Here is a 13,045-nt window from a genome sequence, read left to right as displayed (position 1 = left end):
TCCTGTTTGTAGTGCTCATGGGCAAGACCTCATGGCGAAGAGATGCAGAGTTTCCTCTTTCCTTTTCGCGGTTTTGTTGGCGTCGTCGGGTCATGACCCTCAGTCTGCACTGAAGATGTTTGCCGTCACATTTGAAGTTCGCCTGGTTGGGGTCAGTTTCATTTTACGCAAACGGAGGAGCTTAGGACTCTTGGAGTCGTACGCAACTTTAATACCTCAAGAGAAACTGAAAAGCTCTTGTAAATCAGTGCACTAATGATCTACAATTTATGTAATTTGAAGTGGGAATAAATCTGGGGGGGTGTCCTAATTCATTCCTGTCCAAGAAATTAACAGAAAATCTTAGCATGTCTGTTCTTCAGTTTTTATTGTTTACATTTTTTTTTGTATTGTTGAAAGTGATCAAAAAAATTTCCAGCCATAGTAAAAAATAAAGTTGTTGAAATTATTTTAAGAACTGGGCAAAGAGCAAAGCCCTTGGTTTACTGGGCTGTCTACGTTTCAACTTTCACCTCTTCTAGTCGATTCTTTGCTCTGCAATGTTGATTAGTCGCAATGACGTGACAAAACTGATTCTTCCAAGATGAAAGATGATGAACCAGATGAGTTTGTCAGATAGTTTGAGTTTTATAAAAATATAAAGTCATTTACCAAAGTGGCAAAGTCGGGCTAAATGTTCTTAAGGGCTGCTGGGACACACTGGATTAGGGGCGTCCAGAGTCCCAGTGGTTAGAACAGGCGCCCCGTGTCCAGAGGCGGCAGACCTCAATGTGTCTCCCCCGTTTGATTACTATTAAAGGCCACTACTAGTGCATTCTTTAAACAAGAAAAAAGGCTACCAGAGTAGCGTGTGGTGTGATGTATGGCTCTTTTTCATCCATCCATCCAACTGGTCAGCGCCACCGTGAGCGCTGAAGCTTCCAACCTGTTGGCTCATTGCCCTAATGAAGGCCTGGCAACATCTGACTGTTGTGAGCTCGAACTCAGAATGCAAGTCGAGCTTCATTTTGAGGACCTGACAGAGGTCATCTCTGCCGTTGTTGCATCAGGCTTTGTCTAGGGTATCAGAGTGAAGGTTTTTTGTTTTTTTTGTTTGTATTTTTAATTGAGTAAATGAATTATAATCTGTTCCCCAAAAAGTACTTTGAAGTTTTTAACATGTAAAATTGGATTTGAGGCGTATCAGTGCTTTTGTGAGGCCAAGTACCTGTTGTTATCTGCACATATTGACACCCGCAATATCTAACTAGGAACATCTAAGCCTCGTATGAGAGAACAAGAGGAAAGCAGCATGAGATTCTAATCTCAATGAAAAAGTTTGTTGACTGGTTAAACCACAAAACTTAAATCAAAACGGAGTTTTCTCTAAAACCTTCCCGCTTGTCTGCATTCCTAAAGTAGGAGTGTGTTTCCAAAAAGCGGCACATGTCCTAGAGGCTCTTCCAAAATTAAATCTGTAATTTTTTTCTCTTGGTGTGGGTGTCACCTTTGGACTGTGGCTGAGTCTGTATTAAGTTGCATAAAACTCGCATTCATGTTCATATTTCTGTTTCACATTCTGAATGGACTGGCAAGAAATATTGCACTTTTTCACAGTGTTACATTTTTTTTTTTTTTATGTACTAGTAGATGCCAAACACAGGAGTGCTTAAAAGTCATAGGGGACATTTGTGGCCCTTGGAATGATACAATGAGGCCTTTGGCTGCTATTCAGGCATGATTGAAAGATAACATTGTCTTTTATTGAAGAAAATGTAATTATTGTGGTGGTCTTTCTGAGACAACCTAGAACTGGTCGAAATGCAGGTGTAGCAGATCATGGCAGTCAAGCTAAGGAAGGGGGTGTCCTAATTTATTCCTTTTCAAAAAATTGTGTTTATTACACAACAGAAAATCTTCAAATGTCTGTTCTTCAGTTTTTACTGTCTACATTTTTTAATTTTTCAGTATTGTTGAAAGTGATAAATATTTGTCCAACCATGGTAGAAAAGAAACACACTAGTTCTGGCAGGGTGATTTAATTTTCTTCACGTCTGTACAAGTTAAATATATTTTTATACCTTATGTTTATTTTCCTTTCACTTAAATGAAACGGTGCAAACAGTGATTCATCATTTATCAAATCCACATTTTTGAAAACATTCAGAACATTTCAGGATCAAGGCCCACTCATAGAACATCACTAATCAGGTTCAGATCTAATTGTAGCCCATTTTTAAGGGCGATCCATATAAACACTGAAGGAAACAGCGCCGTGTGGTCGTGTGTGGATTGATCAGCAGGACTACTGCCTCAGCTGTTCGATTTTTTCCTTCAGTTTATTCTGGTTGGCACCGGTAAACTCATCCACCTATGAGACAGAAAAGAAGAGCTTCCATGAAATTCATGAAACGACACACCTCCCTCGTCTCCAGTATTTTCATGTCTCTTCTTCCAAGTTGGTTGCTAAAAATAAATAATTAGAAATGAATAGAAGTTCCCTGAACTCAGTGAAGTCGGGAGCTCTAGCACATTTTAAGAACTGCTCACAGATTAGGGAACTTAAATCTAAACTCAGCAGCAGGATGGTACACATTTAATTTAATGTTTCACATTCGCTCATCCAGATCCTCAAGCTCTGAGTGCGTTGAGCTGTTATCACAGTAAATGAAAAGCTTCATCAAGATTAGTTATTTGAAGGTGAAGAAAGAGGCAGAAAAATGAGAAAATAGTATCACTAGTTGCATTTCCCTAAATGGTACAAATTCTAGATCAATATAAGGAAATGTGGCTTTCCAGTTTTTAAATAAAACTCAAGCAGGATCAGTCAACAAACTCCTCCACCTCAGTGTTTGATAAACTTGTCAGTCATTTCGAAACTGGAAAAACTAAGGAAATTAACTGAAAATTAAGAGTATGCTCATCTGCTTTTATGTAGATTTTCTGTGGAAAACACACCAGAAAATATTTTTTGATGTCCTCATTTGTATCATTTTGAAGCTTTGTGAAACATCATACAGACCACCTGCTTGGTTGAGTTTCCCATGTTTATCACTTAAAGAAAATGAATGAATGAATCATGGGGAATGGTATTTAGCTGCCTTCCTATTTGTGAAGCTATGATGTACCTAAAGATTTCCACCCAGGCTCTTTATCTAAGCTAAATTTCTAACCTGATGATCTGACTTGTTTGTGGTTCCAGTAAAGTTGGGAGGCTTTAATTGACATCTTGACAAAACAATTCAGACAAAGCATGTTAGATTTTAGCATCTGGAACAACATGTCTGAAATACCTGTGACACTAAGTCCTTTGTGACGTAGCCTTCACCGAGTGCTTGTACTTACTTTCTCTCCATTTTTGTAGAAGTGGAATGTAGGCATGCATCTGATTCCGCACTTCTGGCTCACATCCTGAAAACAAATAAAGAAGCTCAGACAATTAATGGACCAAACTTTAGGAATGGGTTCAGCTTTGGCTCGTCATAAACTGAAGAATAAACCATCATATCAAAATATGAATTAGTGACATCCCGCAGACTCAAACACGGTAATGTTTGTCCATACAGTAAGGTGGGTCCATTTGCATTTATATGTTATGGATGTAAATACCAGACAAGCTGTCAGGCAAGTGTAAGACTATAACATGGTACTATTCACCCTCCCATCAATACAGGCCACTGCCATGAAATCTTAAATTAGACCTCGTTTACTGCTTTTGCAATAAAATCGGCAATTTATTTGACAGTACAAAAGCAAACACTTGAGAATAAGTTTATCCACTGATTTCCTGATTTTTTTTTTATTAACTGTCAATTAGCCACAAACCGAATCCTGACATTTTCAAATTTAATTGATTGGAATCATTTTTTTTTTTTTGCACATGGATTCAAGATCCTATAAAATGCCGTGTTATGGTGTTTGTTAAACGATATGAAAAAGGATACTTACTGAAGCTTCATCCACATCCACCTTCAAGAAAATCACATCTTTGTTTGCAGGATCCCCTGCCAGTTTCTACAAAAGCATGGATTGTGCATTAGAAAAAAAGTATGTGCAGCAAATTACTGCAAGAGTAATAATGGGAGATATTGTCTAAACTGGTCGAACTTTTCCTTTTTGCAAGTTATTTGAATGATCATTCCAGAATTTGCTTCTTTTGTATGGGTAAGGCAGAAAGGTTTTTCACATTTTGTTAACTTCCTGAGTCTCAACCGTCTACTTACTTCAAATACTGGACCGATCACTCGGCAGGGACCACACCAGCTAGCTGTGAAGTCCACCACCACCAGTTTGTTTCCTGCTTGAGACAGGATGTTGTTGAACTCTTCCTACGAATCAGAATACACAAGCAACAACATATTTAAAACTCTCCCACGATCTTAAGAGATGGGGCCCATTGAACCCGTTGCGTTTTCACCAGGCTTTTTGCTTTCAGGAACTGACGGTTCTCCTGAACGTCACGCTAAGTTTAAATACTTGTTCTCGGATTACACAACTTGACTTATTGTGACACAAATGTGAAGGAAACATCTTAGTTTTTATGAACAAACTTGACCAGTTCAAACAGAATCACAGGTCATTTTAAATCACAGGGAGTTGATTTGAAGAGTCCCAGTTTACCAAAATGATAACTTGATAGCCTGAAAGAGAGAGGCCCAGAAACCAGTTTTTAGTAAGAACAGGAAGGGAAGGGGCACTGGCCCACAACATGGAGCTTTTATAAATTAGTCAAAAATTTATAAAAGCTTTCACTGAAAAGGTGAAAGCTGCAAAAATTGACATAAAAATTATGAACTTACCAAATTTTCCACGAATTTAACCATGATTACTGTTCAGAGATGCCAGGCAACCACTGGGAACTGACGGCTGTAAGGTACAGAATACCTGTATATGTACATTTTTAAGCGCAGAAAACCTGAGTCATTTGAACACACCTTAAAGGTGTTTCTAAATTCAGAGCTTATGGCAAGCTATTTTAGCATTTAATCAATAGCCGCTGTCTGTAACTCCTATACTAGGAGTTTGAGGGGCGACTGTGGCTATGTGGGTAGAGTAGTCGTCTCGCGATCAGAAGGTTGTAGGTTAGATTCCAGCTTCCTCCTGCCATGTGTCAATGTGCCCTTAGGCAAGGCACTTAACCCCAAATTGCCTACCGAGCTGCTTATCGGTGAATAAATGTGTGAGCTTTTGTGAGTGCGAACGGGTGAATGTGACTCTAGTGTAAAGTGCTTTGAGTGGTCAAAAATGTTCGGATAAAGCGCTATATAAGTTCAGTCCATTTACCATTAGACTGCAATAACATCATTTATTATGGTATCATTAACAGACAAAATACAAATTAAGGCTATTGACATGAATATTATCACCACTAGAAGTGATATTCATGATTACAGTTGCACAAGCAAGAGATAAGTGTGAGATGTCTCAAAATCCCTAAAAGCCCCAGGAGGTGAGGTAGTGGTCAGGTGTTATTTCACTTTAACAAAGCATTTTTCCCATGTTATAAGTGAAATAATCTTTCAATGGAACAGGCACTTTTTTATATCAATATTAAGGAATTATGGACTTAAAACAAGTTCATATTTCTTGCTTAAAAGTTACATACAGCTAATTTTGTCTTATTTCAAGTGTAAATTCATTGACCGTTATAAATTACAAATAAGATGACAGTGACAAATTAAAGTAATGAAGGTTCAAAGGAGTGGGTAAAAGTATAAACTTATTTTAAACCCATCTGTTTTAAATTTTCAGATTTTCTATTTTCATGCTTTGTTGGCCACTGTTAACAGTGGATTAGGCAAACCGGTAACACTTTATTTGAAGGGGGTTGAATAAGACTGACATAACACCTGTCAGGAACATGATTAAGCCTTCATGAATATTTATGACTGTTGTCATAAAGCGTCATTCGGTAAATTATGACACTTTTAATACAAAGTTGACATGATTCAAAATGTCTTTGTTATGACAACTTGACATTAACCAAGAAATCATTACTGATATAAATTTGTTATAAATGTATTACTGATTGCACTTTAAAAATTAGGTATCTTTATGTTATTAAAGGTAAAGTTTAAACAGTAATGATTTCTTGGTTAATGTCAAGTTGTCATAACAAAGACATTTTCAATAATGTCAACTTTGTATTAAAAGTGTCATAATTTACCGAATGACGCTTTATGACAACAGTCATAAATATTCATGAAGGCTCATTCATGTTCATGACAGATGTTATGTCATGTTTATGACAGTGTCATGTCAGTCTTATTCAACCCCCTTCAAATAAAGTGTTACCGGCAAACCTTATCACGCATACATGATGGCAAAGTAAATCTACAGGTGTGATGTGCAGCTCTGCGGCCAAGCGGATACATGCAATTAGCACTACACAAAAAAATATTTAGTATTAAGGCGTCTTTGCTATATATTTTATATCTACAATCAGTTTTACATACAACCATTTTACATAGTCTTGACTACTGTGGTAAATGTGAAATAATGAAACTCAGATTTCAGGGATGAACTTACTGTGTGTGGGCAACCCGAGAGAGGCTGCTGATGTTAATTTAGGCAGATCTAATTTGAAGTAGCCATTTTCTTTAGTATCATTGCACACTAACACAGGAAGTGATCCTGCAGAGAAGAAAAAAACATAAATTCTTAATAGTAAGATGTTTCCTATTTAATCTATGTAGAAATAGTCATTACTAGTAACAGTTGAATTGTAGCTATCTGAAATAAGTTTCTCCATGTAAGAATTCAATGTCATTTATCTACAATGGTTATTCCAGATAATGTATGTGTATACACACAATACATGTGTATTGTATACACAATGTAATGTCATTTGTTCTAAGGAGAATTACTTTAAGAAAGTTGTAAAATAATCATATTACAGATAACTATTTTTTACTGGGAATAACTGATGAGATATCTGGAATACAAATCCAGTCTATTAAATGATGAAACGGCTTGCCACAACAGGCTACACACTTCGGAGAAACAGGTATAGGCGATTTCAGGGGTGGGGGAGGGGCCACCCCTGAAATCTGATTGGCCACTCCTTTAACCGCCCTGGATCTGATAGGTTCTCAGGTTCATTTTGTTATGCTGACGAGGACAACACACCAATCAAAGATGAGGGCTCGCTTCAGTTGGATCAGGTATTGTTTACAAGTAGCCAGAGAGATGGTGAATAAGAAAACTGACTTCTGGTCAGTTATACGTCTGTTTTGGGGATTATAGTCTGAAACACAGTGCGTGGCGCATCCCGGTTTTAACAGAGTTATCTGGTGATTGATTGGTTCATAGATTTATTAGTTGTACCTCTTCCCTATCAATGTTTGAAAATATTATCCACTTCACCCAGTGAATGTTATCTACTTGGTCCACATAACTAACTAGCCTGCTGGAAATGTACCACGCATACAATTCTTTGTTCCTTTATTCCTGTACAGCCTAGTTGGAGCTCAGACCTAAATATTAGACATTCCCATTTGCTGATTTAATCCTACAGCAGCTACAATGCAAAATCAAATAGACTTATAGCTGTAACTGAAAAATACGGACATTTTTCTGCTTTGTTTTTGTAAGACATTTTTAAACCATATACTTTCCTTTCCCGTCAGCATGAATCCACCGGTCTGTAGCATTCAGTCTTGTTCACATCTCTGTCAGCTAGTGTTTCTACTTTAAATGAAAAACTGCAACAACAAAAAATTCTTGATTCACCATTTATTAAATCCACTTTTTTTTTTTTTTAAACATACAGACATGTTTAGTCAGTCATTTTGGAATCTAGCTGAAGCTCAGTCTAAAGACAGTCGAGACATACTGAATTAAACAGGACCACGGGTCGTTACATAAACGGTGGAACATAAGTTATTGTTGAAATGGGACAGCGGACATTATGGTTACATGAAATTCAAGAGGGAATCCTCTCCAATGTGTTTAGAGGGTAACAGCTTCTACTGGAGGCTCTGTACAGTGTGGTCGTGTGTGAATTGGTCAGCAGGATTTCGGTGTCTATCTCAGCTCTTCAAGTTTGGACTTTAGTGTCGCCAGGTTGGCTCCAGAGAACTCGAACACCTGAAACGCAGAAAACAAGAGTTACCACGCATAATCGCGACATATCCCATCTCCCACAGCTCCGCATTTCGTGATTTCGTGTCATTTAACGTCTCAAATTGATCTGAAGCCTGGATGACGGTGCTTTTCTGGTTCCAGTTCTTTTGTTCAGTAAAGAACTGGTTTGCTTTTCCACCACCTGAGAGCCAAACCATTAGAGCTCATTCATTTATTGTTTGAGCCTCTCGGTGTTTTATTCTGTGGTTTTTATTAAGTGCAGCGCATGGAGACAACTTAACCACAACTGTGTCTTCACCGCAAAAAAACAAAACAAAAAAATCTAAAATTTTACCTAAATATGTTTTATTGAATCCATTGATATACATGTACAGTGTGGCTGAGGAAGGAGGAATAGATCAGATGCTGACAAGTCAATGTTTTCCAAGTTTCAGGTCACAATTCAAATGGTGAGTTTGAGTCTTATTTTGTGTCTGAATCTAAAGCCAAATGCTACACATTTCTCAGTCAGACTGTTAAAAAATTAAATGTTCCCACAAAAAAAAAAAAATCACACTAATAAAAGACTCAGGGTCACACCTGCAGAGTGACTGCTGACCACCAGCTGGTTTAATAAACTAAAAAGGTGAAACTCTGGTGTTAACTTTGATGAAGGCGACATTTTGAACAAACACGCCACTAGGTGGCGTCAAAAAGCTAATGTCAGAGTCCGTTCCACTTCCTCTATAAAATAAAATGAGATGCAATTTAAAGTAAGTCTAGTTCAACCCGTGAGTGAATATGATTCATACTCTTTGTGGGGGTTTGGAACATGTATCTGAGAATTTAAAAACTGCAATTAAAATTGTTGAACCCAAATTTTTTTACATTAATTACAGATGCCTTAAAATTGTTTCAATAGTAAATCTGTACACTGTGTAGGAAGAAAGAAAATAGTATAAATCTCATCCTTGTGACCATGATTCTGTAGTCTCACTTTAAAGAGCGGGACATAATATCACACTTCAATCCGAGAGTTTGAGCTCTACAGAAACCCCAACCGTCATTGTTTTTACACCAGTCATTGTGGACATGCATGTAGAAAGCTGTTGCACCATAGTTCCCAAAATTGTCAGATGAAATGGACTGAACAAAACCAGAACAGTTCCCCCAACCAACCCACAGCAAGAATCTCCTCTTAAACCGAACTGGTCAAATATGCAAGAATCACGCAGAGCAAATATTCTCACAAAAACGTGTTCGTAACTTTTCAGGATCCTGATCTCTGAAATAATAGACGACTCTAGTGTTCCTCCAAAAAGGGAGGAGGACACTTTTTTTTTTTTTAGAAAAGAAACATTTTACAAATGAGTGTTTGGACTCACCTTCGTGCCATTCTTGTAGAAGTGGAATGTAGGCATGCATGAAATTTTGCAGTGACTGCTCACATCCTGACAAAACAAGAAAACATACATTTTATGGGGTTACCACAAGTGCTTAAAAAAAGAAAAAAAGAAAATCAGGGCTGCTGATTATTGAAGGCATTTTTCCTGCATGCCATTTTATGATAACCTGAATCTTTTTTTAACTAATTTGTTTGTTTAAAATTAAATGCCAATTCCAACTATTAGTTTCATAAAGGACTTTGGATGATGCGATACTAAAATCAACAATGATTAAGAGATAAAAAGGAGACTTACTTCAGCCTCATCTACGTCCACTTTCAAGAAAACCACCTCCTTGTTTTCAGGCAGCTCCGACAGTTTCTGGAAGAGAACCAGTTGAATATATTTTTTAAAAAAAAGTACAAAAAGGATTTTTTTTTTAAAGTAAAAGTATTTTGGTATCCAACACAAGTTATTAAATAAATGTTTTTCCATGAAAAGGTATCAACTTTGGTCAAAGTTGATACCTTCGACTATAGTATCATGTATCCCTGTGTAGCACTTCCCTTCAAGGTGGGGAAAGCAAACAAAAGGTTGCCAAAGCAACAAGCTTCCTCTCCAAACAGATGCCACACCCTTCAGGGCCACCGTTAGTAGAGTTTCACTTTACAATAGCCACCCTTATTTTGAGCCAAATTGAGCTTCTTAATAATACTGCACACACATTTTGCATTCAGACTCAAAACACTTACAACAAACTCTGGGCCAATTTGTTTGCAGGGACCGCACCACGTAGCTGTGAAGTCCACCACCACCAGCTTGTTTCCAGCCTCCTTCAGGATGGACTCGAAGTCTGTCTGTGAAACACATCAACACACAGAACATTTATAAACTGTTAACACTCTTGGGTTTCTGCAGCATTGTGTTGCGTCTTATTTTTGGCATGGCCTTGCCTGTGCGGATGCCAAGGGTATAAAATTTGGCAAGGCGAAACAGTTTGGGGAGAATTTTAATTTTTCATGATTGTTTTCCCCCCTTTAAGCCTTTCACCCGTTTTTAAAAGTAGAGATCAACATTTCTTCAACATCTTTTGTCACGGGGTTCAGGCCCCACGATTCAAAATATCCATCCATCCACTGAAAATAATAACTGCAGTCATTTTCGGGCCGTTGTGTTTGGATACTGTACTAAACAGATCAATGAGTCACAAGGCTGCTACTATCTCACCATATCGGACAGCTGCATTTTTTTTATTGAGCTGTTTAAGTATCATCAGCGTCTCCACCCTTCGTCCTGGGCCTGCTGTGAATGGCGGCGTTGCCTAACGCTGGATTGGTCCACAAGCGCCCAACTTTGAGCTTTGTCTGTTCCTCAACTTTATTTACTTTTTGTGCACAAATGATTCTAGCAAGTAAACCAGACGGGCACACAGTCCAAGCAATACCTTTGAACACATGTTGACAGCGGCGGTGTACCAGATAGGGCTAAAACGGCACGGAATTGGCTTCTCATTTGGCAGCCAAGTAAAGGACTTAATTCTGCTTATTTTAGCCTCCAAATTCCTATATACCATGTCCGCTTATGCAAGCAAAAGCTTCACAACTCAACTCTATAGCCGTCTCTACTATAGCAGAGTCTAGTTTAAACGTATATATTTACATTAAGAATACAAGACTAACCTAGACGATTTAGTTCGATGTCTAAGTGGATTTAATTAAAAAGAAAAAACCGCACGCAATGTTTAAAATAAATAAAAAACACGAGATAGCCCTTTTGCTAACCACAGGATTCAAGCGCTACGAATCGAAAGCCAACTTCATAGTAGCGGCGTGTGCCACATCATGGTAAAAGTCCAGCAGCCGATGACCCAGTAAGCCTCGTGTAACCTGCTGGGACCACGGTGACGGCGGGTTTAAGAGTTTATAAGCTATTAACAGCTACACATCTTGTGTATAAACGTAGCTAAATGAACTCCAAACAGACAGGCCCGGATAAGGGATCAAGCATCACGATAACTCGAGAGCTGCAAAAGAGGCGCGAGGGCAGAAGCATGGATGCGTTTCTATCCTACCAAACCCCAAAGTAATAATGGCAAACATGATGGAAATTAAAGCTGTAAAATCGAGACGCTGCGCGACAAAATAAGTACTTACTAAATCCTTCACTTCCCGGACCATGATAACTGCCTTTTGATGTGTGCCTCAATGGAAAAAGATAGCCTCAGGGCTTGGAAAATACCTTCGTTTCAGTGAACGTCCCCACGTCTTTTAAAGCCTCGGACAAGCTAGTCTAAACAGTAGCGGAAGTCAGGTTAGCAGTTAGCAAAATAAAAGTCTTTAGTCCAATAACCGATGCAAAATACAGTTTTCCGCTAAAATGAAGCTAAATTGAAACTTTGTAATATAATGAATTGTATTTTTATTTTATGTTGTTTTCCATCTATGTTTTTTTTTATTGTAAATTAAATCATCGTACGATTACTTTCATTCTGAAAACTATTATCAATGGTGTAGTGAAGATGAATGTATCCTTGAATTCAGTTTTATATACTTGGAGACGTAAGAAGGAGCCGCGCCAGTACTAAGACTGCTCCTTTCTAGTTCACCGGCGCAAGGCCCAGCCAGAAGTGATGAGTTTGTATCTAAATAGTGAGGTGGTGTCGACCACAAAAGGAAACGAATGCCACCTCATGGTATAACGCTATAGGCCACAGAGAATTTAAAAAAAAAAAAACTTGGCTAAAACTCTCCTTTTCTTTTTCTTCTTTTTTACATTCGATTGGCTGACTTTACTAAATAAATTGTATTTATTTATTAGCAGCTCTTCGTTATCGTGTACATTACTGACGTTTCTCGTACAGCTGGAACTTGAGTAGTTTTGCATGTGAAACGGATTGTGTCGAGTCCAATTTCCGCCCACTCCGCGCGCTTCTTCGTGTACCGGCAAAATGATGCGAACCCAGTGGTACAAGTCATAATGACTTGACAAATTGTTGGCTTACCGTAAATGATTTACTCAGCGCAGTTCGGTTTTGTGGTAAGTCGTCCATGGTTACGCCGCAAAATGACGACGTGTACGTGCCCCTGCGCCGTTACTCTTCATAATCTCTCGTATCCTAGATCTAAAACCAAACGATGGGGTTGCACAAAAAATACAATCTAAAGCAGAGAGAAGCATATTTTCAGCAAGGCCGAGCTCAATTGCCTTTGCACTTATTTGGATCGATTTCAGGAATAAATTAATTTTACTTTATTTATGTAGCACCTTATTACAACAGAATGGCACTTTATTTAAAGAAAACTTAAAAGTAAATTCATTATGCCTTTAAAGTGTAAGAAAAACCTATGATGCTTTATTCCTCTTGGCAGGCTCTCTGACCAGTTTTCTACCAGTACTTTCATTATTTTTGGAGGAACTTCCAGTTCTTGGCGTCATTTCTTGTTGCTACTTCTTCACTGTGATCCATGGTACATGTATTTTTTTTTTAAATGTTCTTTAGTACTTTTTTCCTAACTGATGTCTTCTGTCCGGCTTTGGAGTCTCTCAGGGATCATGACTTTAAGCATGAGATGCGACTGGGAAAAGGTCAAGACGACCTTGACAAAACATTAACACTA

The 13,045-nt window shown here is 38.1% G+C and overlaps 2 protein-coding genes across 2 annotated transcripts; both read right to left on the bottom strand.

Annotated features, from left to right (window-relative positions):
* Positions 1 to 2,002: 2,002 nt before the first annotated feature.
* Positions 2,003 to 4,927, bottom strand: LOC106918826 (thioredoxin-like). The gene is made up of 5 exons (XM_014988852.2): positions 4,779 to 4,927; positions 4,203 to 4,307; positions 3,928 to 3,993; positions 3,325 to 3,390; positions 2,003 to 2,350 (listed from the first exon to the last, which is right to left on the bottom strand). The coding sequence occupies exons 1-5, from the start codon at positions 4,800 to 4,802 to the stop codon at positions 2,285 to 2,287; spliced, it is 327 nt and encodes a 108-aa protein (XP_014844338.2). The 5' UTR covers positions 4,803 to 4,927; the 3' UTR covers positions 2,003 to 2,284.
* A 2,771-nt stretch (positions 4,928 to 7,698) lies between these two features.
* LOC106918827 (thioredoxin-like) lies at positions 7,699 to 11,740 on the bottom strand. Its single transcript, XM_014988853.2, has 5 exons — positions 11,582 to 11,740; positions 10,181 to 10,285; positions 9,744 to 9,809; positions 9,429 to 9,494; positions 7,699 to 8,067 (listed from the first exon to the last, which is right to left on the bottom strand). Exons 1-5 carry the CDS (start codon positions 11,603 to 11,605, stop codon positions 8,005 to 8,007), a joined length of 324 nt encoding a protein of 107 aa, XP_014844339.2. The 5' UTR covers positions 11,606 to 11,740; the 3' UTR covers positions 7,699 to 8,004.
* Positions 11,741 to 13,045: the final 1,305 nt, after the last annotated feature.

Source organism: Poecilia mexicana, unplaced genomic scaffold (genome assembly GCF_051168715.1).
Source record: "Poecilia mexicana isolate PSO_F unplaced genomic scaffold, ASM5116871v1 scaffold_18, whole genome shotgun sequence".
Classification (NCBI taxonomy): domain Eukaryota; kingdom Metazoa; phylum Chordata; class Actinopteri; order Cyprinodontiformes; family Poeciliidae; genus Poecilia; species Poecilia mexicana.
This window is presented reverse-complemented; position numbering and strand designations above follow the sequence as displayed.